General features: G+C 45.9%; 1 protein-coding gene across 3 annotated transcripts; it reads left to right on the forward strand.

The window, feature by feature from the left end:
* Window positions 1-421: 421 nt before the first annotated feature.
* Window positions 422-26,129, forward strand: orb (polyadenylation element binding protein orb). 3 transcript variants are annotated; one of them, XM_077669422.1, is made up of 9 exons: window positions 422-624; window positions 2,305-2,464; window positions 2,754-2,786; window positions 3,791-4,040; window positions 8,823-8,961; window positions 10,232-10,442; window positions 19,523-20,053; window positions 21,855-21,949; window positions 24,609-26,129. In XM_077669422.1, the coding sequence occupies exons 1-9, from the start codon at window positions 622-624 to the stop codon at window positions 24,792-24,794; spliced, it is 1,608 nt and encodes a 535-aa protein (XP_077525548.1). In that variant the 5' UTR covers window positions 422-621; the 3' UTR covers window positions 24,795-26,129. The 3 variants fall into 3 exon arrangements, with proteins under 3 accessions (XP_077525548.1, XP_077525546.1, XP_077525547.1); XM_077669420.1 differs by lacking the exon at window positions 422-624 and adding an exon at window positions 711-980; XM_077669421.1 differs by lacking the exon at window positions 422-624 and adding an exon at window positions 887-1,300.
* Window positions 26,130-27,826: the final 1,697 nt, after the last annotated feature.

The following is a 27,826-nucleotide window of genomic DNA, read 5'->3' on the forward strand; positions in this document are numbered from 1 at the left end:
AACAACACAAAGAAGCAGAACGGAATCGGCTCCACGCGGCACCGACCATTTGCGGACGGGAGCGCCACGCCGTTTTCGCCTCCACATAAGCGTTGGTCGGCGTGGCGCGCGATGCTAGTGCGCTTCGGGTGTCAACGGCGAGCAGCGTTACGGCAGGCATTCGCCACATGCACCACTTTCGGCGAGGTGCGCGCGGACCGAACCCGTAACTAGTGCGGCAAAGTGCCACCCGGGTCCCCATACCATGCTCTCGGTAAGCTTAGCGGAGCGTGCGGGCGGCGGGGCGTCGACGGTGTAGCAGACGACGCGCCTGCGAAAGCCTGCGGAGCGGCCGAAACCGCCGGCGGAACCGGAAGCGGCAGATCCCCCACCGTAGTGTTTATGCCGCCGAAGCACGTGGTTCGATAACCTCCCCCTCTCCGCTTACACTCGTCGCACGTCTCATTTCTCTGCCCGGCTTCGGAACCGAGGGATTTGACCAATTTGCGAGCCGCCCAAGCGCTGATTTTAACCGGTGCCGGCCCGCCGACGCGGCGCACACACTTCAGCGGCGTTGTTTCGCCTGGAGAGACCGCAATTTGACTCCCGTCCTGCCACGTGTTAGCGTGAAGAACAGTTTTAATGGTGAAGTATTCCATCTTCTCTTCTCGCACCACGTTTCCCCGCACGCCCCGTGCAGCTCTCGCTCTGTCAGCGCGTGCATGCGAAACACCGCCGCAACCGAGGAATGGTTGCACGCGACGGGCATGGCCACCCCTCCTCTTTCCACCCCCCGAAGGAAAAAAGAAAAAAAAAAGCGAGCACCGTTCTCGACAGGGACGCATTTTGGCGTTAGCAGTGCGAGAGGCAGGCGTGTGCCGATTCGAAAGTCGGCGTTCACCCCCTCGTAGCGCACCGGCCACCGCAGCACTAGCAGCATGCAGTACGATTCCATCACGACTGCGGGCCCTGCGCTCCGACCAACACGTTTCTGCGGGCAGGTGGGTGCTCTTCGCGTTTTTCGCGGACGCGTACCGCTTCCCCGCTGGCATTTTTCTTGAGGGTTAGTGCCCTTGGGCGACGAAGAAGCGTGGCGTTTCTTCTCGGCCCGTGGTGCACCGGCGGCGCGAGCTCGTGGGCACGTTCGATTATTCGGCCGGCCAGCTGTTCGAGCCTGCGACGCTCAAGCAGCAGCTCGGGATTTTTTTTTTTCCCCTTCCCTCCGGTCGTCTCGGTTCCTGAAGCGGCGAGGCCCCACGGCTACATGTGGTACTACGGACGGGGAGGCAGCAGACGCGACGCAATGTTCTCTCTGGCAAAGGTGAACTGCGGAGCGAGTGTTTTCTCTTTCCTTCCTTCCACGGCTGCTGCGCTACGCATCGAAACCTTGGACCACTTATCTTTTTTTCTCGCACTCGTCGGCGTGCTCAGCACCGTTTCGGTTCCTGCGCTTTAAAGCGTTCGTGCACTTTAATTTCGTGGCGCAGCAAAAATGAGCAGCAGCCGGCGTTTTGTCGCGCGATGCGCAGGCGTTCGCCCTAGCTCGGCCGGGCGATGTTCCATTCTCGGCGGTGTTCCATTCTCGAAACGCAAAAGCACCCGTTGTCGACTGCCCGTAATTTTTCCGTTCAACGCGAGGCGAGTGCGCACAACGCATGTTACGCGACTGGTTTCGGTCGCAGCGATAGCGCAGACTCCTTTTCCGATCGCCTTTTATTTTCTTTAATATTTGAAAGGATTTTTCCAGCACTCTTCGCTATCGCTGGTAATTAATGCCTGCTCGATACAAGGTCCGCGTTCGGTTGCCCCTTGTCACACCCTATCGGGTTTTTTCGTTTTTTTTTTTGTTTACCATCGTGTGCAGTTCTTTTTTTTCTCTCTCTCTGCACATAGGGCAACGCTGTGTTTTTACTGCACCCTCCGTTGCGTACTTTCTCGCCACACGATGCGCCGCAGCCACGTGCTGGCCGCAGAAATCTTCGCTGGTCCATTTTACCTTGAAACTGCTCCCTGTGCATTACGCGCTTGAACCCTTACAATTATCGTTCTTGCTTACACTGCACTAACAGCTGTTAATCGCCGTGTGCAGTACCTTTGCGCAACCTCTTGTCATCACCTTTTTTGTAGTTTCGTTTGCATGTTCATTCTTCCCTCTACTTCAAACTTAAATACACATACTTTCAAGCCGACCTGGCGTCACTGGTATCTGTGCACTAAAGCTTGTACACTGTGCATTTTGACAGTTGTTCCCTGAGCACTTCCTGTGCGACTGCTGTAGTTGTAGCACCTGTAGCTGAAGGTACCGTAACTGATTTTTCTTTCCAGCTTCATCAGTCTTCCAGCAACTTTTTGGATGATGAGCTTGCACTCATGGAGTCCTTAAATGATCACAATTATAACAGAGTGCTGCCGAATTTTAATGGTACACTTGACAACACCAATGACTGTTCAATGGTGGATCGCCGACCCCTCAGCAGACTATTTGGTGAGTGTTATTTGTCTCCAGGTAGCATAGACTTTGTGTTCCTGTTCCTTTTGCCACACATTCTCGGCATATTAAGTAAAGGCTTCACGGTGCTTTAGGATGCCCTGCAGCTTTTTTTTTTTGCTTAAACATGCAAATTGCTGCCTTCATACCATGACCTTCCTGAAGGTAACTCACGGGTGACAGTTGCACATGCTGAGTTTGAGTAAATCGTCAGTGGTTGATGGCCTCGAGTTATGTGCTTATCATTTTAGTGCATCACAGAAATTGGGATTTTGTCTTGTTTCAGATAACATTGCTGAGGACTGCCTCAATTTTAATGGTAAGTCACAACTACTGCAAGCAAAAGTGTCTGCTCCTCATTGCAGCCATTTCAGCCTTATAAGTCCCACTGCACCATTGATGCACCTTTCGAAATCTCGTACTCTTGCTTGTTTCGCCAAATGGAGGCCTTGCAAGACAAATGTGAACAGCACTCATGCATGCCTTCTTGGGTGCTTAGTTAGATTGTTCAGCATGTAGTATCAATTAGTTGTCATAATTCATCAGTCTTTTAGCTCAAAAACCGCTTCGAGCTTTAAGCTTGTCCTACTTTCTGTTCAAAAAGGCAAGCTCAGCAGGGGGCAGCAGATAGTTAGGTGGGCGGATGACATTTAGAAGTTTGCAGGGATAGGCTGGCCGCAGCTGGCACAGGACAAGGCTGATTGGAGAGAGATAGGGGAGGCCTCTGTCCTGCAGTGGCCGTAATCAGGCTGCTGCTGATGATGAATTTCTGTTCGTGTCCCACATATGTTTAAACTGCGTTCAGTCATACAGACTGACAATAAATTCCACTCCCATCACTCGTTTATTAACAGGAGTGAACTGTAACCAGATAGAGGAAAACTCAAATGAAAGGAGTTCCAGTGTTAAAGGCTACGAATGTCACTATTCAGCACGCATGTGTTTGCCTCCCATGTGTGAATAGAGCAATGGTTTAAGACATACTTTTACTGGATTTAGAATATTGTATGGCAATAAACATTTGAAAGCCAGCAAACAAATTATAGTAGCTTGCAAAACAATGTGGCTATTCTGACTTATGCCGTACAATCGCAAAGACTTAAAACATTTCTCAAAAAGCATGTTGGGAAAAAGCTGTCGTGCCATAACACAGTGAAGTGATTACCACAAAAACGGAATAGTTTGATGCTTCAGCACTTGCATGACTGCAGCTTTAACCCTGTGCCAAACCGTGTCGATCAAGGAACGACCCCTTAATGCGTTGGCCCTTCCTTCTGGTTGGCCGCACAGGCCCAACCCATTGCATCGCATGTGTCCATGCAGGGTACAGCAACTGTGGCCTCAGGAACAGTGTCCTGCAAGGTGGCACGGGAAACCTGTCTAGCCTACTCTCTAACCCAGCCTACTTGGCGACCTACCAGAACGGCAGCGGTCTCGGCTCCCTATACTCTGGTGACATGCGCTTCTCCGAAGCCTCTCTGAACAGACTGCTGAGGCAGGGAACGCTACAAAATGCGCCTGTAGGCTCAGGACCTCGGGCCATCCGCTCTGCATCTCCTTACACACCATACAGGTATGTGGACCAGTAGCACCGCTTTGCTACAGTGGAATGCAGAGTTGGGAAAATGTGTTCAGAAACTGGTCCCACATTGCCATGCAGCACTGGTCTATGGCACATCAAGATGTAACGAGTAAAGGATTCTGCAGTGACTGGTACTTTGAATCATCTGTTTTAGAGCTTCCTTGTTTCCTAAAATCTCGTGGTTGCCTGCATGAAAGGACATCTCATAACCCACTCACAAGACTAAGCCACATTACCCATTTGGTAATGTCACTGCCCCCTCCCCCCTCCGAGTGCACACCCTTGCCACATTTTTTTACTTCTCCTTGGTATACTCAGCTAATGCTTCCGTAGAATTTTTTGAAATTAGGCATAATGAATTTAATGGGAGTACAGCATATCTGTATACATTCGTGTAATGTTTTTTTTTTCCTTTTTGTAATGTGCTTAGCCACACTGTGAATAGGCAATGGGCAGCAGCCCCATGTTCTCTAAATAAACCTATATCTGCCCCTGCTCTCCAGATACAACACATTGTCACCAACCGGATAAGCCATTCTTACGCGTGTGAAACAGCTTGCCTAAGACTGCAGAATTAGAAATTCTAAGTGTTTGGTCAGGTCTTGCAAATGATATGGAGCCTGCATTTACAAAACTCATTTTCTCTGCAGAGGATCGCCCAAAGTCCCTGTAAAATATTCCACCATTTCTTTATCTGAGAGTTGTGCTACATTGATTGTAATTTCTGCATTTTCTTTTTGTATTGTTTTTTTGACATGCTGCCAAATGCGCTGAAAGTCTAAACAAAAAAAGCCCAGTCTTGATTTGGCCACATTTCCCTCGAGCTCTAAATTAATCTGCAGCCAACAGTTATGTCTCTCGGAGGCAATGTGCAGCTTTGGTATGTTAAACCCCATATACTATACCATATACTCGTGTTCCATCGGTGCTTTCAGTGAGATCCACAGTAATCCTGCATTTAATGTCGCTGCCCACATGTGTGCTGGGTGTGATCCTTATTTTGCATTGATTGAGTAAAAAACAAATTTGGTTAACCCTTTTAGCCCTGGTGGCATCAATTGACACAACACAAATATTAAGCTTGCGCCTCGGTAACAGATGAGACTACTATTAATTTTTAATAGTATAGTTCCTCCGGGATCCCTGTTGCTATCAGCATCGTTGTTCACGTGTTTTGATTCAGCTGTGTGGTCTAAGAGGCAGCAGCATGGCAGGCATGGGGTGAAAAAGCCAAGGTATGGCAAATTTGTAGATTTATATCTCAATAACAGTTCCTTATTTTCCTCTCAGATTTAAATGTTTTGCGAAACTCCTATCCAAGCTCATATCCGCATCATAGATATTATTGAATGCGTCAAGGCAGTGCTGAAACAAGTTTTTGACATGTGATTTTGACACCACCAGGGCTCAAATGGTTGCCAGCGGTGGCCAGTCGCTCGAAGTTCTGCTAGTCTTTTCAAGGATGCACCCATACTGATGAGCTTGTTGGAATGCTGACATGGATATTCCTCAAGGCAAATAGACGACATATGAACATTAGCTTTTTGATGAACTGGAAAATGGAAACTATCACTATCGTAGAAGGTGAACGTTGAGATCACGCCTGGAAACTACGAGGGTGTTCGCAAACAGAAACCGGAGCAAAGGAACAACGAAAATAAATGGACACCTGACCTGGAATTTTTATTTCTTTTCTGCCACTCCCTCTCCTATGAGCATCAGCAGTGAGCTGCAGGAAGAGACGGGGGCGTTCAGACTGCAACTCGCGCACCGCCACTCATGCAGCACGTGTGGTGCACCCTGAACATTGGGAGCCATGCAGCCTGTTTGGCTACTATTTCTTGAATGCGTATTCGGTGCGCTCATAAACAACTTCGGCTTTCTCCCCAGCAGAGAGATTCCTCGCCACATAAGCCTATAGATCAGAAGAAGTTTCTTGTCACCAAGAAATTTCTTGTCACCTCTACAGAGCAGCATTTGGTCACGATGCAGGCGCCACATTTGTTCTATGGTAAACAGCTGGTTTGAAAACAGGCGCAAGCTAGATGCATTGTGCCTTGCACCAGCCGAGAACTTAGATGTGCTGGCTCTGTGCTGAGGTTTACTGAAGCGTTTTATGAAGCTCTATAGAAGAGGGCGTTGGATTTGGGGAAAGGCTTCATGTTGTCCACAGTCGTTTTGCAGGAAGGCTATGCAAGTTTTGAACATGTGTGTTGTTGACGTGACATACTATTAGCTGGAACACACTCCTGTCAGTGACAAGAGCGAGGAGAAATGATACAAAACACAAGGTAAACAGGAGAGAGTGCCTTGTGTGGCAACTGCAAGATCAGACTATCCCTTACAAAGTAAAAAAAAAAGCTTCTTCAGAGTTCTCCACACTGCAAAATAGATAATTTTTTCGTTCACTTCTTTGTTGTGAACTGCTGTAACCAAAGTGGTCCCTTTCGCATTTTACGCACACTGAGCCCTGATGTCCTATTTTGACACAATACGTGTAAATCAATTAGCACTTGCACCATGAGCTTCATAAATATTTACTACGTGGTTATGGAGACTTAGACATCGTAAAAACAGAGCAAAAAAATACTGAGACACATATAAAAAAATCAAGGCCCGAAAGGGTTAAAATGCAACAATGAGATGTTTTTGAATGAAATAAAAAGAACAAGGTCATTTTCTAGGTTCCATTTTCTGGAGCAAACTTTAACATGCCACAATAAAGCCAGATTTCAAGACATCTAATGTAGTTCCTCAAGGTTCAAATGTAGCAAAATTAACACTGCTGAACTGAAAACCCATTCAAAGGACAAGCAGCTGAGTTGGATTCACAAGTTTTGAAGCTTTATACATGTGATCGTTTTTGAGCACAATCTTGAAATCTTTCTTGCTATCCAGTTATACAAGTTCTTTGTAGGTTTTTGTGACAAGAGATATCGTATTTACTCGTGTATTGCACACCCCTAATTTAATGCCCGGATTTATAAAAAAACACTTCGAAACTTAATCTCATATTCTGAGCTGCCTGCTGCGCAAACACACCAGCATGCACGCGGGTGTGCACAGGGCAGGCTTCGGAAGACGAGCACTGCCGTGACACCGCGAGCGATTGCAAAAGAGGGTAGTGGTGTTAACAGAACTGAGTTATCCATTTGAAAATTGTTTCTGGTAAAGAAAGTCAATTGTGCGCAGTTTATCCGCCTTTTTCGCGCCAAAACTGTCACTTTCCCGTACGAGCGGCTGCGAGAGCAAACTTCCGGTAACCTCCGGAGATTGCGTCGCGCCAGAATCCAAAACTACTGAAACGTTGGCTGTTCTGTTTGTTGCTAGTGAGCTGGGGCCACATGCGAGGGTGCCATATCTCATTGTATTTCAATTTGCCTCTGACTGCTGGGTTTGCTTTGCGACTGTATTCATGTTAATTGCTTTGAGCTGGGCACGCATCATGCCATCACGTGGGGAACTATGTACCATGGGTACAGAGTGGGGTTGTGAAGTCATCTTTCTTTTGGCCGCTAAGGGGCGCGAATTGCGGGGTCATCTTACACATGGGGCAATATATTGTATATACATTGCGCGTTGTGAACTTTGTAGTTTTTTAGCACGTGTTCGCAAAATTTGCGCGTAATTTGCACACCCCCCTTTTTGAATGCTTAATTTTAGGAAAAAAATGTGCACAAGTTATGCAAGTAGATACGGTAGCTTTGTTGTCCACTTGTTGAGACTGCCTGAAAACAGGGTACAGATCCTGCAACAGTGGAACGGTATCAGATTTACATCGCTGTTCCTTGCTTTCTTGATGTAAAATGCTAAACTTTAATAAACCACAACAGAATGGAAACATATTTCATGCATGCAATGTAGCCTCACCAGCCTGTCATAGGCTCATACATGGGACAGTGAAGTGGCAGCTGCAGGCCCACAGGCTACAATAAAGAGCAACTACTAGGATTAGTCTGCCGATGCCAGTGTCATCATATAAGTTAAGGGAGGTAACGTCTATATCACCTCTGCACAACTGCACGGGTACAAAGGAAAACTATCTTGGAAACTTAGAAGTTTAAGAATTCACCTTGGTCCAAGACCTACACAACTAGATGTTAGCTGCGTTCAGGTGGGTGCTAGAAAATAATTACCCCATCATTTGGAGTCTGCTCCACCTTAAGAGGATTTCTCGCGAGTGCACTGGACAAACACCAGATCTACTCACTGTTTGTGAACAAAGGCAGCGTCATGCCCGTGCAGTACTGTGGAAGGAATCATTTTCAGGCATCAGTTATTTTGGGTTGGTATCCACGAACTACCTCTATACAGTGTGCAAGGTGCCAGATCTCTCCACCCTGAGTGGAGTTCCATCGGAGCCGGTGGCGTAGTTCTGAGGCACCGTGATTTGAAATTGCCTACCATGATGGCTTAGTGACCGACATGTTCTCTTCCTGTTGGGCATTTGTATCATAGTCGTGGAAGGTGCACACTGATTGCAGAATTCGAAAATGCCCATGCATTTAGACGGTGCATATGATAAGCACCTAGCTACATATCACCATTAGGTAAGGTGCAGCTTTGTGACATAGTAATACTGTTGCTTGGAATAGCATGTGCAGTTCTGTACATGCAGCTTAAAAGCTATGACAAAAGGCAGTACGAATGTAGTTGGCAGTCGTAAGAGTATGTCGGTCCCTGTTTGATTCAGGCTGCCATTAAAAAGCATTGCTTTAAAGGATCCTCATGGGCTTACGAGTGTTGTGCTGGCACTCTTTCTGCTCTCTGCAGTTACCAGGGGAGTCCTTCTGTGGAGCGATCCCTAGCCTTTGGCTGTGACCCCTTCCGAGATTCCAGGAGCCTGTCCCCAGACTCCGACTCTAGTGGTGCCAGCTGTGGCACAGAAATGAGCACCCTGTCTGATCTCATGGTGAGTAGCTTGGCAGACTACAGCCATGCATAATGTGTATACCACCAAAGAAAAAAGTTTGTTGTAGTGTTTAACCATGGTTATACCTAAAGGTCGAGCGATGGCATTTTGGCAATGGCACGGGCCAAATTTGGAGGCCACCATCGTGTCTGGCATACACAGTTATGGTTGGTCATCGATTATGGTCCAAACCTGCAAAGGTCAAATTTCGGGGGTGGGCTGTGCCAAATTTCGGAATTTTGGAAACTGCAGAGAATATTTACTATATTCAAATCGGTGCAAAAGCATGGATGTGTGCTACCTAGAAGACGACGATAGGCTGGCAGTGCTGCTAGACGGAGCAGATTGAAGTTTTATGAAGACGACGCTCTTCAATGCACAGTGCGAGACTTTTGTACAGTTCAACACGAGGCATGTGCAGCTGTGGCGATAGCCTAGTGGTCTCTCACAGCATCCTGTGAAGCTGATTGTTACGTGTCGCCACGGGTTCCACTCCCAGTCATGAATGTGATTTTCGAGTTCTTTCTATCTAGGCACATGCTGAAGGTCAGATAGCCGACAGGAGACATGGTGTTGAGCAGGGTTTGTGCATAGAGTAGCGCTATCACTCCAAAACATTGCAGTGAAGGAAGTTGCATTTATTCGACATCTCGACTAGGGACCAGTCCCCAGTCGAGGCATCGAATAAATGTGTTCCAGCTGCTCTGCTTTGAGAAACTGTGGCCATTTGTTGGTAAAAGTACGGTTATGTAGTCTGACTGCTATTGAAAAATTAAAATGTGCAGGGCAAAAGTAAATGCATTTATGCTCAGTGAAAGTTCAACATTAGGTCTGGAGCTATTTAATTTTAAAGATAGCATTTTTGCAGGCTTTACATGTGCTGTTTCAGTGAGCACTGATGCTACTGTAGCAACACCTCTATGGATGTCACTAATGAAGGTAACCAAAAATTCCAATAACACACACACACACGCACGCAAGCGCGCACACACACACACACGCACGCACACACCTACCTCTATTAGCCTTTAGTTGTAAAATGCAGTTGCACAGGATACAGCTGAATTCTAAGCTTTATATTAAGACATCCCTGTGATTCAGCACAGATTTAGAGCGTCGGTTAAATTCTTCAGCGGCATATGTTGTCAGGCAGAATTTCTGGATGTAGCCTCGTCTGTTCACATAAATTTGAGCACAACTGCTGGCTGCGGGACATACTGAGCTTCAAAGGCAATATGGATCAGCTTGTCATGTCTTCTCTCCACTGCAGAATTCCCTGGCACTGACCGCATCCAGCCCTGGTGGCACTAGGAGCCTCGTCCAGCCAAACGGTGCGGGCATGCGATCTGAGTTTGACCTGCCCAGCAATCCATTTTCATTCTTCATGGACCAGCGCTGGTCGCCTGGTGTCAGCCCTACTGCGAGCACAGGAGACTCGGACAACATTGAAAAGGCGGCCAAGCTGCACAGATCTGCTGCTAGTAAGTCTGTTTAATGCACTACAGAGGGCTGGGCCTCAACTTTCTAGACCCCTATCAGAGGGACAAATGCTCCTGTCACGCTGCTCAGTTCACCTCAAGTCGCTTCAGTCTGCTTTACGATATGCAGCCAGAAGTCTCAGAACTGTCAGTGAGGACTAGTAGTGCTAAAGCATACTGGCCCTAAAGATCAGTATGTATGCAAACTTTCATGTAATATCTTTTTGGTTACAGGCGTGAAAACAGACACAACACAAGGTAAAGATGGGACAGAGCGCCTACGTCCCGTCTTTACCTTGTGTTGTCTGTTTTCGCACCTGTAACCAAAAAGATGTACAGTTACCAATTTGCCCAGCAAGACGTTATTTCATGTAATACTTAGCCTCGGACAAACAATTTTTATAAACACTATTTTAGTTTCGATAGGTGGGTGCCGCCATGTTTGCTCCACCAGAGCGCCGCCTACTGCAGACTCCACCATGGGCTGATAATCTGCAGCCCGTGGGCTGCAAGCGTGTGATGTCTGAAAGCGCCATCCGCTCATTTTATTCCTGCCAAACCTAGAAATTGCGCTTGGTGGTTTGCCTCTTGTTCATCCTCGCGTGTGCTATGCCACGAGTGCCTGCAACAACCAAACGGGAGCAGGCAACAGTGTTTTGACGGAGCGAACAATCAGCTTTGGTAAGTGCCATGCTCACAGTTCATGTGTGTAGTTCTTGTCACCAGTTGCCTGTAAGGTAAATGTGGCACGGTGTTGCATGATGGAAAAACGAAAGCAAAATGTGTTTAAACTCAAAATTGCTGTGAGCGATAGAATATCTATGGTTTCGGGGAGCAACACGCTCTCATTGCCTGCTGGGCCATGGTGAGTGCAACAGTTTAGACTGCAGAGCTTACGACAGTCACTCTGTTCGCAAACTGAACATTCAGGAGACAACAGCGAGCTACGTAACGAAATGTATCCACGTCTGATCATAGCGATGTTTGTTTGCAGCGATACGCATAATGAAACTGAAATTCAGTCCCTCCTGCCGCTCAAGTAGGGCTGTTCATACTACAAGCGATACAAGCCAATTCACTGAAAGTAATACGCATTCTCGCCTACTTCACTCCCACCAGTACTCACTGGTCCACAAATACGGAAAAATATGCAATTACACGGACTGATAGGTGCAATTACACGAACGTTATGCAACACTACTACAGCTTACCAAGAGTCCTAATCACTGCACCTGTGTTAAGAATTTGTCTCATTTGGGGAGGGCCATTGATCAAGCCTTAACATTTGTTGTATGCCTGGCACAGCTATGCATCTTCCCATAGAGTGGACCTGTTTATAGTGCATTCAGTACGCTTCCAGTCGAACGATTCATTATGATGCATGGCATAGTTTACCTTCCTGTGCATGCAGTTTTTGCCTTCTGTGCAAATGCAATTAGTATTTTCATACTCCTTTTTTTCAGGCGGCGATGCCTACACGTTCCTGTTGTTTGTAAATGTGAGGCAACAGAACAAAGTTGTGGCTAAATTTGTGAAATCCCTGCATCGTATGCTTTTGAATTAAAACAGCTTTGCCCAAGCCACCCAAAAACAGTCTCCTAAAATTATGTACAGGGTAGTTGGTAGGTCAGGCGCTGTGCTTCGTTCCATGCCCAAGATTAAGCATAGGCAGTCTGTTTCTGTCTGCTTTCACAAAGTGCAATAAACATATACATAAGCTTATGTTTGTTCCCCAGGAGTTCCTTAGGCTCTGTCCTTGGCCCTTTGCTGTTTTTACTCTACATTAATGATTTGCCTGACGCTGTAGCCTCTAAGACCAGTTTATACACCGATGACTGCATCTTGTACTACACAATTGCCACTGCTGATGACCAGCTTCTTCTGAATGAGTCTTTTCGCATGTTCTGCGATTGGCGGAAGATATGGGAGATGGAGCTCAAATACAGCAAAAGTTTTCATGAACCACCGATCACCTTCTTATTTCGACTACACTGCAGATGGTACAGGAATACAAATATCTTGGCATCGTTTTTCCGATATGCCCTGGTCAAAATACATCTATTACGTCACAGCTAAAGCACTAAAATAGGTTACTTGAAGCAAACTGTATGGGTAGCTCCTTAAAGACACCAAATTGCTCATGTACAAAACTTCAATCCATCCTATTCTTGAATATGCTTCAAATGTCTGGAATCCACATAAGCACCGTGAAAATGTCTGGAATCCACATAAGCACCGTGAAAGTAATAAAACTGAGTCTGCACAGTGGAAAAGTGCAAAATTTGTGTCCGCTCTCATCCCGCCGGAAAACTTATTTTTAAAAGCTTCACCCTATGGCGCATTCTGCTTGCTGCCTTTCAGATGGTAACCATATCTCGTTTTCAAAGCCATCTGCAACTAGGAACCATCACAATCTTAATATCCAACCTTTTTTTGCACACACTAACGCTTTAAAATACATTCCAAGAGTGAGCGATGAGGGGCTAGTTGGTATGACATGATTACAAAACATAAAACTGAGCACGGGACAAGACACAGGGTAGAAGCAAACAGGACGAGCTCAGCTTCTTTCCACATACTGTGGAGAGTTGGAATTCTTTACATGGCAACATTCAATCTTCGCTTTCAGATTTCGTGTCTGCAATTGAGTCGTTGCGACATGCCAAGGTATTGTTTATATTTTGTTGTTGCCATGTGCTCTTGGTGCATGAAATTGTGTATTGTAATATTTTATGTAGCCCACTTCTGCTATAGCCCCTGCATGGGGCTGTAGTATTTTTAAATAAATGCCGTGGTTGCACGATTCTAACGCGCCCTCGATTGTAATGCGCAGTAGAAGGACCGGAAACCAAACCGAAAAAAAAAAATACTTGGCGCAGATTCTATCGCGCACATAAAATAACTCAGACACCTCAGAATTGCATAAACATTTTATGGCACATAAATCTGCACACACACACAAGCACCACGAGATGTAGACATTGTAGGCTACTAGACGTCGCAGTCTGACGAGAGCTCTTTCTCACTGTCCACAGACCACAGCAAGTCGTCCTCAGTGCCATCCTAGGCGTTCGAAATGCCACACTTTTTAAATGCCCGCACAACCATCGCCTGCGGGAGGACCTTCCAAGCACCGTGAGCCCATGTGGTTATGTCCCCGAGTGTCGCTCTCTTGGAACGGCCTGTTGGCGTGAGGACCTGCTCAGCGAGCCACTCGTTGTATGCTGCACGTACGCGGTGCTTTATGAGCTTATTTAAGCACACATCGAGCAGCTGGATTTGCAATGTCATCCCTCTAGGGATAACCACCAGATCTGTGTGGCAGGCCGCAAGTTTCTCCTTGATGCGGTCGGTGATGTGGCACCTGAAGGAGTCGAACCAGTAGAACGCACACGCCAAGGCTGGCTCCAGGCCTCTTCCGCCAGACCGAATCAGTCCAGTCGATCATGAGGTCAGTGTCCATCTAACCTTTAGGTTGCATGCGGACAACGACGCTACTGGGAAACGCAGTGTCCACTGGCACAGTTTTTCTCTTGAAAATTAAATACAGACTCAGTTTGAGTCCGTCTCCCGTGCAGCACAGCATCGCCGTCACCCTGTTTTTTTCATTGCCTGACATGAGCATACGCACCTGCTTGGCGCCCCTTGACTCAACCGTATAGTTTGACAGCATATCGAAGAAAATTGGGGTTTGGTCGGCGTTTCCGATCTGCCTAAGCGGGTAGTTAGGCGAGAGACGAAGGTTGATCATGAACCGCTGGAACACGATCAACTTCTGTTCGTACGCGTCTGGAATTTTTGGCAGATGCTCGTTCTCCGCTTAAGCGAGCACCCTTCCCCTTGAAAAATTTTTGAATCCAACTCCTGCTGTCTTTGAACCGATCCCTCGGTATGTTGGAGAGCCTTCGCCTTGATTATATCTGAGGACACGGGCAGCTGGTTGCTTCGGAGCTCCTTGGTATATTCTCTAAGAGGATCTTCAAGTTCTGGAAATCGACCATGCTGTGGGCCATTGAAGCCTTTCCGTGATGCTTTGCACTGAAAAATGCGGTCCCTTTGCTTTCGCCAATCGCGAACGCATGTCTCCGGGACACGTAACGCACGAGACACTGTTCAGATTCCTTTCGGCTTCAGCCATGACGATTGCCTCGTGCTTGAACGATGCTTCATGATGGAAATGTCGTTTCCTTTCCACGCTGACAGGGTTAGGGCTAACAGGGTGGATGAACGCACACCACCTTGTCTGAGCATGCCAACGGAACGACACAAAACAAAGATGCTCGAGGGCTTGATGATGACGATGGCAATGTGGCTGGCCAAACTTTGAGCTGCTCTGTTTCGGTTTTGAGTTTTGGGCACGATTGTAACGCACATGTATTTTTGGGCACTTGTTTTCAGAAAAAAAGGTGCGCGTTAGAATCGTGCAAACACGGTAAATGAATAAAGCTTGTTGTTGGTGCATGCGTTCTCTGTTCACCAACGACGTCCACTGCTGATGTAACTCGGGGCTGGCAGGAAAGTGGTGAAGGAATAGACGTAGTGAATGCACAGACCTCTGCATAACATGGTGCAAGTGCATAATGGCAGCGTTTTTATATTTTCGTTGGCTACTGTCGCGGCCAGCAAAAAAAAAAAAAAAAAGCACTGGGTGTTTAAAGGAGATTGATGTTGCGTGCAACATTGCAGCTTTTGCTATACAGAACATTCACTTAACCGATGGCTAAGCAGCCGGATACTGCTCCACATGCCGGATTAATAGCCCAGGGGAGGTTGGCAACAGTGGGGTGTCGTGCTGCGCATGTGTTTGAGAGTATTTCTCCCTCCTAAAGTGGTGCATAATGGCCTTTTTCTTTCAAAATAAAGGCATTTACTGTGTTGTAATTGTCGCATTCACACAGCAGCTGATTTAGACTTCAAGTAACTGGGAAGAAAATTCCTAATAAAAGGACCTAATTACCTGAAGACTGAATAATCAAATGACACCTACTAAACGGCCGAAAACCACTCTCATCGCAGGTGAAATACTCGGTTGAGCAATAGTAGTCTGCTGTTGAGATAAAAACGGTGTGTATCATCATCAGACTGACTACACCCACTGCAGGGCAAAGGCCTCTCCCATGTCTCTCCAATTAACCCTGTCCTTTGCCAGCTGTGCCCACCCTATGCCTGCAAACTTCGTAATCTCATGCGTCCACCTAACCTTCTGCTGCCTCCTGCTACGCTTGCCTTCTCTTGGAATCCACTCCGTTACACTTAAGGACCAGCGGTTATCTTGCCTTCGCAGTACATGCCCTGCCCAAGTCCATTTCTTCCTCTTGATTTCGACTAGGATGTCATTAACATACGTTTGTTCCCTCACCCATTCTGCCCGCTTCCGGTCTCTTAACGATACGCATATCATTTTCCTTTCCATGGCGCTCGCTGTGCTGTCCTTAACTTAAGCTGAACCCTTTTCGTTAGCCTCCATGTTTCTGCCCCGTAGGTGAGTACCGGTAAGATACAGCTGTTGTACACTTTTCTCTTGATGGATATTGGTAACCTACTATTCATGATCCGAGAAAACCAGCCATATGCCCTCCACCCCATTCTCATCCTTCTAGTTATTTCCCTCTCATGATCCAGATCAGCTGTCACTACCTGCCCTACTAGCCGCCACGGTGATTCTGTGGTTATGGTGCTCGGCTGCTGATCCGGAAGACTCAGGTTCGATCGATGGAAGCGAAATGTTAGAAGCCTATGTACTGTGCGAGGTTCGTGCACGTTAAAGAACCCCAGGTGGTCGAAATTATCCGGAGCCCTCCACTACAGTGTCCCTCATGGCCAGAGTCTCTTTGGGACGTTAAACCCCATAAAGCAAACCAAAGGAAAACTGCTCCAAAATGGTCAGGGCCTTTGCAGCCTCTTTCGCAATGCGACTCAGTAGCAATGGAGCCTCAGCTCCTATACATGAGCAGTGCAAGACGAGTGCGCAGTTTCGACACTCTGGAATAGAACCATGTGCAAAAGCAAATGAAGTGTGAAGCAGTGCCAGGACTGCAAAATTGTTTCCAAGAGACTCTTGATGTGCCAGTCAGCGTGAAGTTTGCCAAGTTATCCTTCTGACACTAGCGAAAAACCCTTCTGGCTTGTTGCACCACTAGAAATAATGAACTGGGGCCTTCACTGTCATTTTCCCAAATGCAGACACTAGCTTCCAAGTCCAGTCATACTGCGACCATGCTAAGTGCATTTTAGGGTCTTGGTGAGCAGCTTTTTTATGCTCCTTTCGCAGTGGACGATTTAATTGTTAGAACCAAATTCATTGGCATGTAATGTCATTAATACCTATGCGGGAATATTTACTGCCATTAGCTTCAAATGACATCAGCCATCGAATGAATTTAATGAACTCAAAGCTACATATATTGCAGGCTATCAGTTTCCAGTTTCCAGACGGTAGCGCAGTAGCACTGTCGTGCCAGTTGGTCGTGTCAGATTTTCATTTACCAAACACTTAGGTATAGTTGTCACTCTTGCTCGTTACTCGACATATTCAAGATTGCTCCGCAAATTTAAGAGGCCTTCGCCTCGTAAATGCCAATTTCGCACCAATTTGCGGCCGCTGCACTGATTTGTCAATTCATTGGTTTGCATTTATCAAATTTTGATTTCTGACTTCACATCAATGAGACACTGCTGCAGTTGTGATGTGAAATGGAATTATTGATTTTAAATTGGTATAGCAGAGAAGTGCTGAGTGTTTGAAATTGCATTGCATATGTTTAAAGCGCTTTGCAAGAACACATTTGTACTCTTGTTTTTATCAGATTACGATCGCTATTATCTGTGGATGTATTTTTACAGTGTAGCACCAGAAGGAGGTAAATGAAAACTCCTCGTGTACCAAACCTCGTTTGTTTCAAACTGTATTAAACATTAGTGTGACATGGGGATTAGTGGGCACATAAAGCTCATCGAGGCCAGGCTTGTTGCACTGGCAAACAGAATTTTCAAGCTATTTCACTAGTGCTCTTAATAAGCCCACCTCATTCATGATAAGACTTGCCTTTTACTTTGCCTTAATGCAGTATCAGTTGCTAACAGGCATACTGAAAAGCAGTAAACTTGGAATCCTATACTATAGCACCTCTTTTTTTGTCTTGGTTAAAGTTGTATGATTATATAATAATCATCATAATCAACAGCCTGCCTTGTCCTACTGCAGGACAAACACCTCTCCCATATCTCTCCAGTCAATACTGCCCTGTGGCAGCTTATCCCTGCACACTTTTTAATCTTATCTGCCCAACTAACTTTCTGCCGCCCCCTGCTATGCCTGTCTTCTCTTGGAACCCAGTCAGTTACTCATAATGACCATCGCTTACCTAGCCTTCGCATTACATGCCCTGTCCATGCCTATTTCTTCTTTATTTTGACTGGGATGTCATTAACCAGCATTTGTTCCCTGACCCACTCTGCCCTGTTCCTGTCTCTTAATGTTGCACCTACCATTTTCCCTCCCATAGCTCGATGCATTGCCCTCAACTTAAGTTTAACCTTTTTCGTTAGCCTCTGTTTCTTCCTGTAGATGAGTACCGGTAAGATACAGCCACTACCTGTATTCCTAAGAGCTGTGTTCCTGTGTGACATGTTCTTAAAGGAACACGTCAACTTGACCACTTGCAGCGCCTCGCTACCAATAGACACTCACTACCAATGACACTCCAAACCTATCTAGCTACTAATGCAGAGCAGTCACAATTGTAAGCTAAAAATTTCTGTGGCATTGTCTGTCTGTTTGGGATTTCAGTTAAGGAAACTGAAATCTGGCAGCGCACATAAATTCAATTTCCCAAACATCACTTTGGCACTTAGCAACAGCATCCAAAAAATGGAGGGCAGTACACGAGAGGTCAAAGTGAAACTGACTACAGCAGCTGGCGTCATACAAGTGCACTGGAAAGAACATATAACGAGGTGAAATAAACTTGCTCAAGGACGTTTGTAGAGAGACACTTCTGGCAGTCGGCAGAAATATAGCATCTGTCCTTCGTAGACCGGATTATGATGCAGCTGCTTTGCAAACAATCAAGAATACGAGAAGTTTAAAAAGAATGCACTCAGGCCCAATTAAAATGTTATATGTAGTGTTCATCCTAAAGCTGCTGTAAGAGGTGCTGTAATTGAGTGCTTTTTAATTTCTACCACCACGGGTTTTTGGGCACGTCATACAGCACATAGGCATTTTTGAGTAATTTCCCACTGAAATAGGATTAGAGCATGCAACCTCTGGCTCAACACCCAAATGCTAAAGCCACCAAACCAACCCAGCGGATTGGAGGAGGTACTAGCCGAAGTGATAAGTCTGCACAACACGAGATGAGCACAGGGAAGAAAGATAGGAGAAAATTTGCTACAAACAGCTTACTCGTTTTGTGTTAACTTGGTGAGTGGATATATGCACCATCTAGCCCAGCGACAAGTTTACTTCCTCTCCCTGCAAGTGATGTACGCTAGTAGATCAGCACCTGTTTATATTCACGGGAAGCCTCCCTTGAGTGATAGCCCTTCCCATTGTTCAGAAAGGTACCTGAAGGCCCAGAGCCACATCTGTTGCAGTGGCCTATATAAACAATTCTGCTTCCCTCGATGATTCTGTCCAGTATTCAAGGCTCTAGACAGACTGCAAGAATTGGTGGTGTTGCTGAAGCATTGCTTTACCATTTTCTCGCGACTGTGTCGATGGAATTTTGCCATCAATTTCAAGCTCAGCCCATGGGTAGTGTTGACTACGTTGACAGCTTTCCAATGGTGGATGTGGCATGGGTGCTGATGTGAAGACTGCTCATAATATAATTCTGGACTAGTCTCGCAGTCTTGGTGGGGTGTGTGTAAATCACTGTAGGCATTATCAGAGGGTATGCAATTGGGGGGACCCTGCTGCACTCTTGTGTGTCAGCTCTATGTAATGAGACATTCTCTGAATATCTGCAGGGCCACTTGATTCATGGGAGGCCTTGACCCCTGGCTACATGCCAGTCAACCCACACCTCTCCCTAGACAATGCCCTTACATTTCCCATCTCACTTCCCTGTACCCCGCAGGTTTCTCAGAGGCAAGCTGCTGCTGGAGCGGCACCCTGCCACCACGCACCCTCAAGAATTCATCCCTCTCCTGCAAGGTCTTTCTGGGAGGAGTGCCTTGGGACATCTCGGAGCCTGGCCTCATAGAGGCCTTTGCGGCCTTTGGCAACATCAAGGTGCAGTGGCCCAGCCGCGAGCGGAGCCAGGGGTTTCCCCCCAAAGCTGGTTATGTATACATCATCTTCGAGAACGAGAAGCAGGTCAAGATGCTGCTGCACGCCTGCAACCAGGACTACCTGAATGGGGGCAACTGGTACTACAAGATATCGTCGCGGCGCATGCGCTGCAAGGAGGTGCAAGTGATCCCGTGGGTGCTGAGTGACAGCAATTTTGTGCGCTCCCCGTCGCAGCGGCTAGACCCAGGAAAAACGGTGTTTGTGGGAGCTCTCCACGGCATGCTCAACGCGCAGGGCCTGGCCCATGTGATGGAAGAACTCTTTGGGGGAGTCCTGTATGCTGGCATTGACACGGACAAGTACAAGTACCCCATCGGTAAGAGCACGCTCTGAAGTCATAAATTAGAATAAGGCACAACATAGACCAGACTGGCCGCTACTGCCGCTGACAGAGGTACACAATGTGCACTGTGCTCCCTATGTGCACTGTGCATTCTTTATGGAGCTCGCACACTTGATGGGGGTGTGGCTGCTCTCCTTGCCACTTGCTTGCACTGTCGCTGTAATCTCTAATCTACCTATTCACTCTCCTTTCCACATATCGCCTTCTCCCCCACCATGCCGAGACTACTTTCCTCCTCTCTATATTCTACTATGGCCGATGCCTGAAAGACTGACCAGAAAGACTGACCGCTTATGTCACCTCTAAGTTAAAATTCAGGCACCTGAGGTTTCTTTGTACAAAATTACCCTTCTGTATTGCACTTGGTCATGCTCATCAAATGCAGTGCAACTCCATGTAACGTAGCCATATTGCAAGCAGAGTGACTAAGTTTGAATGCAGCACGGTGCCACCATCGGCTCTGGCCTTTCTATGCCAATTAAAAATACAAATTCCTGCCAAAGATGAAAGTTCTACTCATCATTGTCACCATAGGAAGAACATGCTAATTTTTACTCGTTTCTGGCGATCCTCTCTTTAATTAGGTATGCCCTGAAATGCCGATCGCAAGTGCTCCCTGCCTCGATGCATCCAGCCTTGTTTCTAGCTGGCTCTTGCACAGATTAGTTCTTAGCTAGGTTTGAGGTGTTAATTTGGCAATATGGATTTGTGCTTCAACAGCACCTTATTATGCAGACTCTGTAGCAGTTACTGTGGAATCTCACTTTGAACTCGGAGGGGATTTAAAATTTAGTTATTCAAATCATGCAGAGTTCAGATTAATGAAAGCATATTTAACCCTCGAGGTACTCTCGTTAGTTGAGAGACATTGAGGACAAATGGAAATGCGGCTGTATCAATAGGACACTGTGTTCCAATGACAATGAAATCACCGCCACTGATAAGATTTTATAAGCTAGAAAAGACCAAAAAAGAGGACACAGATGTCTCCCTCACCGGCCAATTTCACCAGATTTCACATGGAAAATGCATGCGTCAACATAGAACTTTTGGTGAGATTCCCAGAGGCCATACTAGTACACTGTTGTTCAATTCAAGCAACCCGTCCTTTTCGGTAAGGACATCACAATTTGAATTGACTGACAGAAATATCTTGTAATCCAATTTTATCGGATATGTGTCTTTGCTGCTGGACAAACGCCAACATACTCAGAAAGAGCTGAAGTCCAATTTTTTTTGTGAACAATAATTGCTTAAGTTTTCCTCTGTGTGCAAGCTGTTCGAATTAACAAGTCTGCTGTACTACACTTATAGACCTGAACCTTGGTACGATTGCAGAAACACCTTCGTTTGACTGCTGCATGTCACTGTATAGGTGGAAGTTGTTGCAGTTCATTTGGCCAGTTACAATGCTGCTTCTCTTGTCAATAGCATTCTGGTCTCCTTCACCGCAAGTGTTCTGGAGCTTCAATTTCGTTTAAAAAAAAAAAGAGACCGAAACTTCTGTGCGTGATGTGCACAGATGTTAGGAAAACTGAAAGCACACAGTTTTTGCTTCGCTATGGCTTTTCGACAGCATGATTACATTTAAACTGCGAGAAGATAAACAACTAAGACTCGACAGCACAGCATGCTTTCAACTCATACGTGCCCATACTTGACGAGACCTTCAACAGTGCAGAAGCCATAAGCCCGAGAGTAATTTTCCACTTCCGTGCTCTATGTGTAATCTTCACATGTCGCATTCTCATTGCCATTTTTCCAAACAACTCAGGGTCCGGCCGGGTGACTTTCAACAACCAGAAGAGCTTTATGAAGGCTGTGGCTGCGTCCTTTGTGGAGATCAAGACTCCTCGGTTCTCAAAGAAAGTATGTGCACTACTGTCGTCTTTATGCATCAGAGAGCATTATATATCAGAGCAGAAAGCAGAAGCGAGTAGCATTTTGCCCAGAACACACTTTTGGCCAGTACATTTATGACATGATAAACAGTAATGAAAACTCCTTTTTGTTCTGTGCCGTAACGCTCTGAAATCCACACTGCTGAGGCATGTGATATACAAGATGCAGTTTGCACTTGACTAATATATATTGAAGCCCATGTAAACCATTTGTTGTTACCAAAAGGTCTCAGCATAACTTTTTTTTGTCTGCACCTTTTGACTGTGCATCATTCTTTTGCGTTTTAATCCAGATATTTTTTTTTTCGTGCTTACTGCAAAACAGCATGAGCTTGTCAAAAAACGATTTCAGGCATGCCAAGTCCAAAGAACAGAAATGACAGCTGCACAGTGCTGCAGATGAAGGCGCTAATTCAGTTTTGTATGCCACCCTTCACACTGCTGGGTGTGAAAAGTGGCTTCTACTGTTCCCAGAAAGACAGTGATGGACTATCGTGATCAAAAGTTTACGGGACGAGAGTGTGTGGAAAAAATTCTATTTGCCACAGTCTCATAATCCAGTCGCACGAAATGTGTCAAGGTATGAGGGAATGTGCATGCTCTACCCGCTGGTAACAATATCGTGCGACTGTTTAATAAGGTAGAACTGCACTAAACGCTTTTCCGAGAACATTCGTCCCGTAATATTTTGATCGTGATGGTACATACTTGCAAATGCCTTTCCTTGCTCCTTTATAAAGTTTGCAGTGCGTATACGCAATGCTTGATTTGTGATCGGTTTGCAGGGGAGATAGAAATGCGAACAGAGCAGAGCCTAGGCGCTCCACTGTTCGCATTTCTTTTCATCACACTTTTACTTCTGTGGTAGCACAAAGACACTAGAGTCGTCAGTGATGCATTCTAGGATCTTTTTTTTTTTTACCACACAGGTAAAATTGCGATCAAGGGAAATTCGAATAGTGGAGCACTTAGGCTCTGCTCTGTTCACGTTTCTATCGCGATAGTACACCAGTGCTAGGGTCCTCTTGGACATCAGCCATGTGCAGTTGTAAAAATGAGAACAAAGCATTAGTGGCTGTGAGTGTAAAAGCTAAAACAAAGGATTTTCTACATAAAATGGTTCCTAAAGGTTTGAATTGAGGCCTGAGTTTACACAATTACTTAAAAAAAAACACTGAAACACTTTGGTATACCCGGTAGCGTGCAAGCAGTCGGCCTTGACTGAAACCCTAAATTGCATTTTGCTTTTAGGCAGGCAGCAATAGGTGATAGAGTGGCAAGCATCTGCGGCGCTTTATGTGGGCACTGCTCAGTGGTTTCATGGAACAATGTCAAGACTAGGTTGCTGTGCAGCTTGAAGGTTTTAAAAATTGACAGTCTGCCTCACAACTCAAAATAACTACAGACATTGTTTGTAGTTAGCAGCCTGGCCTCTAATGAAGCTTAACACATCAATAATGGAGCTGATGGAGCTAATTAAACTGGTGAAGCTTATCACGTCATGAAGGAACACTATCTTGCTTCCTATTCAAGCTCTGGGAACTACAATCTTCCACAGTTGATAGTCTCTGGGCTGCTGATTAGTGTCATACCCTATACTCCCATCTCGTGAGATACCGTACTTGCAGCACTATGGAAGGTAGAAACCTCCTTGGCCAATCAGGGGAGCACATTAAATGCGTTCCTTCGTGACTTTTCATGTGCATGTCTTCTCATGGCATATATAGATATGGCCTATGTACCATAAGCATATGCACACTTATATACGCTAAACGCAAGCCTTTTGCAGGATGTTATGCCATTCATCACATTCGTAGTTGCAGTTCAGCTTATGCAGACGGACACTCAACAATAAGCTCAGCCTAGTGGCACCATCTAGCTGTTAGAACGGGTACCATTTTTGTCACTAGACTGAGGCTCCTCTTAGGAATTAAGCAGCTGAATTGTCTCTGTAAATAAAAACTGAAGTAAATTTGTGTTTTGTTATAGGCGAGATGAGACAAAGCGAAAGCACAGTGCCCCATTCACAGCCAAGGGATGTACTGAAAGTGGCAGTAACGACGACGCATTCAGCCTGAGGCAAAGGGTCCTGCTTCGAAGGGCAGCGCCATTTTGGAAACGATCTTACGTAGGCAAGAGTCGCACATGCAGAGCTGTGGAAGTAGCGTACGTAACACGAGCGTACGTTAGGGCTCGATATGAAATAGCATTTGACACATCCCATATGTCCATATACCCATATGCTTTTTTTATACTGGCACTACATTCTGCAGCGTCCGAACGTTGCATGTGCACTTGTGACAAGTTTAGTAGTGCTGCAAGGAACTGCTGAGATGGGGAGTGTAGTACATTTTTAGCATGACTACATCAGTCGCAGACATAGGTTGTTGCAAAGTTTGATTTATGCAATTCACTCTTCCTGCATTATTAGTCTTTGGCAGTGTCAGCAGTTCGAAGTATCCACCATTTGATCTAGAGGATGTTTGAACCTTTCCTGTAGCATCTATTAGCTGCATATTAGCAGTTAACCGCTGCGTCGTATCCTGTCTGTGCTGGGGTCTCGTTTATCGACAGCTCTTCGACACTTGCAAGTATTACGGCTAATTCCATGCTGGTGCTGCGTGCAGGTGCAAGTGGACCCTTACCTGGAGGACGCCATGTGCTCCTCGTGCCACAAGCAGCCAGGACCAGTCTTCTGCCGCGACATAGTCTGCTTCCGCTACTTCTGCCGCACCTGCTGGAGTTGGCAACACAACGTTGACGGGATGCGCAACCACAAGCCCCTCATGCGCAACAAGGCCAACACACGCTGAGCTTCTACTCTCTCCCCCATCTCCACCACCCCCACCCCCCGACTCAACCCCAGTCTTGCAGGAAGCAAGAGCAGCCTTTTCTCGCAGCCTTTGAGAGCCTTTCCCCTCCGGTTCTGTTTCCGTCCTCCCCTCCTCCTCTTTTGTGTGTTAACCTAACACTCCATTGTTGTCACCTTTGTTGCCCTTCCCTCTTCTCCACTGAGGATGGGAGAGGGGAAGAGTGTCGTTGTTTTCTTTGCTTTGTGCGCCGGTTGTTGTGAGTGGCTGTTAGGTTGTTTTCCTTCTTTGTTAACTAAAATAAGAGTGCTTTTAAGTTCTGTTTTGTGCAAAAACAGGGGGCAAGTGTCCCTCATGTCCATCCTGTGCTGCTGTGCTTCCTTTTTGTTTCTCTCAGCTCTTTTTCGCCCTTTAGTGTTTGTTGCCCATTAGTACTGAGTACTAAGGAAAGAATTTGAGGGAAGGATCTGTGCAAGCAGGGTGGATACTTGTCTGTCGTTGCTTGATTGTGTGTCCTTCATTTGCTAGTCTTTTCTTCTTTTTTTTTTCCCCCTTTGCTCTTGTGGAGGTTGTCACTCCAGCACCTCTCGTGTACATTTTTTTTCCTGCTCGAACAAGCATTTTTATTTCACATGGGCAATCTCAGCCCTGTAGTCCACAAAGTGCTGCGATACCGTGATTTTTTTCTTACTAGAGTTCTTCGGGGGCCTATTTATTAGTTTTACCTGTACAGATGGCATACATGGGCAAGGATTTAAAATCCGCTGTTGCCTATTGTAGTTTCTTAGGTCATTTTAATGCAGCCCCCGGCTCTGCTCTTAAAAGCCCGTTTCATACGTGCCCCCCCTTTTTTTGTATGACATTACTCTGTACTATTAGCACTTTCTACTAGTCAAGCTTTTTTCTATTTTTTAAAAAACTGTTCCTCCTTTATAAAACACACACCTCATGTGTCATAGTCCACTGCATTTCAACGCTGTTCTGAACAGTTCCTGCGAATGCCTTGATGTTTTTATAATATTCCAGGTGCAAAGTTTTAAATGGCTCAGCTGTTGTTGTTGGGCATATAGGGTGCTTGAAGGTTGAGGTATTTTTTCCCTTTGAGTTAGTGCAAAATACCGGTAGCTCTGTATGGATTTGACTACGGAATGGATCACGGACCAAATTTCTTGACCGCAGTTGGAGATTTCAACACCCAAAAGTTTGGGCTTCTCCAGTGCTTGGAAGTTTGGGATCTGCAAATTTTTCAAAGTTTCTGTGCATTGGGAACATTGAGACCAATGTTTTCTCTTTTGTAATCCTGTATGAAAATAAATTCCTGCATACAAAAGTCTCTCAGGTCACGAACGCCTTCGCTTGCAGTGAATTTTATGCTTAACTCATTTAGCCAGGGCTTTGTTATTGGAAATTAACAAGGTAGGTGCAGGAAATTGTGACCAGACAGTATTTGTTTGCCCAATATACCTGCAAGAGCCCCTCGACCCATCTGTTTGGCACAATGATTGGGAAGGTATATCTGGCAACTGCACATTGTCCATAAGAAAAATTCCATCGTGGAAGCGTTTCGGGCACCTCGGAGGTCTGCTGCTCAGAAGCTTGTCCCGGCAGTTTTTAAATGGGATGGAATCTGCGCCGCTTTAACAATTTCCCCAAACGATGCCTTTTCTTTGGCTACGGGTTTTACTCCATATTTCAAGCGCGCTAGAACGTGTAGCGGCGGCATGTGCCCGGGCGGAGCTAATGCAAGTGTTGATGCAGCACATGAAACGCTCCCGACGCTTGCCCATGAGAGCGCCAGCTTTTTTTTTTTTTGTGCACCCATGAACGCATTCTCCTCGCTGGTGTAAGGAAGGAATGTGTGTCCATAAAAATCTGAACATTGCCGAAATGGATGAGTCTAGGCGCATTTAGCGCCTTTAAACAAGCATATATACTTTAGCCTGGCGTTCGCCCTGCAGTGGCTACGACTTCGAAAAAAAAAAAACCGCCCCATCAAGGGGGTCGCCCCAAGAAGCCAAAACAGGTGAGAACAGCGACCTATGTCCATAGGTCGCGGGCCGAAGCTATGCCGCCGGTGTCGAAGCCAAGGACACAATACACGAATTAAGTACGAATGAGCGATGCACAAACTTCGAGCGCGTTGCGTCGCAGCACCCACAAACTTGCTGGCGAGCATGGAAATCGGCAATCTCAGTTTTCGATTTTAATTTTTCTTCTCGATCGCTGCAAGAAAGCTACCTCTGTGAGCTCATGTCACTGTTGGCCGTTGTTGGCAGCACTTTCAACGAATCGGCCAATGCAATTTATCAGACGAACCCATGCTACACGCGAATGACAGCCCCGCGTGTCGGACATGACAGTTCATAAGGCGCGTAAACGACACCAACATAATAGCCGGTGAAATAAGCATATGCCGACAGTTCAGTGCGTTTGCCGTCTTCTGTACGAAATAGTCAGCAGAGGTTAACATGTTTCTTACCGTTTTTGTAGGCAATTTGCACGAAATACCCGCGAACTCATCGTAAACAAACGCACATGCGAACAAAACAAACACATCGACGCGGCCCTAACAGCGACGGTCAAACATCAAAAGATGGCGCTAGTAAACAAAATCAAATTAATTTTAAAACATTTATTTACAGCTATAGGCTCAATATTTGCATAAAATAGTAAGAACAAAAATTTTTGTATCTTGAAGCTGCTTAGCATAAGACAATGAGTTTATTATGGTACAAGAACAAACTGAAACATAGCGCTGATCAACTGAAACCGAAAAATATAATACAAAAGAACCAAGGCTAGGGTGTCGTCCAAGGCACAATTTACTTGTCATACCCGAACGCTCTAACGCCAAAAAATAGTAGTTTTGATTAATGAAAAGTCCAGCGAAAGTGGATTAATCTGAACAGGAGTGTAGCGGTTAAACGGATAAAACGCGTGATTTGACAACAATGCTACAGTAGTGCAGACTGCAGGGGTTGAATTGGTTTGAATAGTTTCGTTAGCTTCATTTGACTGTAGCTTATAAATTTTGA

The sequence above is a fragment of the Amblyomma americanum genome, chromosome 6 (assembly GCF_052857255.1).
Source record: "Amblyomma americanum isolate KBUSLIRL-KWMA chromosome 6, ASM5285725v1, whole genome shotgun sequence".
NCBI lineage: Eukaryota > Metazoa > Arthropoda > Arachnida > Ixodida > Ixodidae > Amblyomma > Amblyomma americanum.

Coding starts and splice junctions, on each gene's coding strand:
- orb (XM_077669420.1), top strand. CDS start 918: ATGCAGTACGATTCCATCACGACTGCGGGCCCTGCGCTCCGACCAACA. Junction 981..2,304: donor CAACACGTTTCTGCGGGCAG/GTGGGTGCTCTT, acceptor TTTTCTTTCCAG/CTTCATCAGTCTTCCAGCAA. Junction 2,787..3,790: donor GGACTGCCTCAATTTTAATG/GTAAGTCACAAC, acceptor GTGTCCATGCAG/GGTACAGCAACTGTGGCCTC.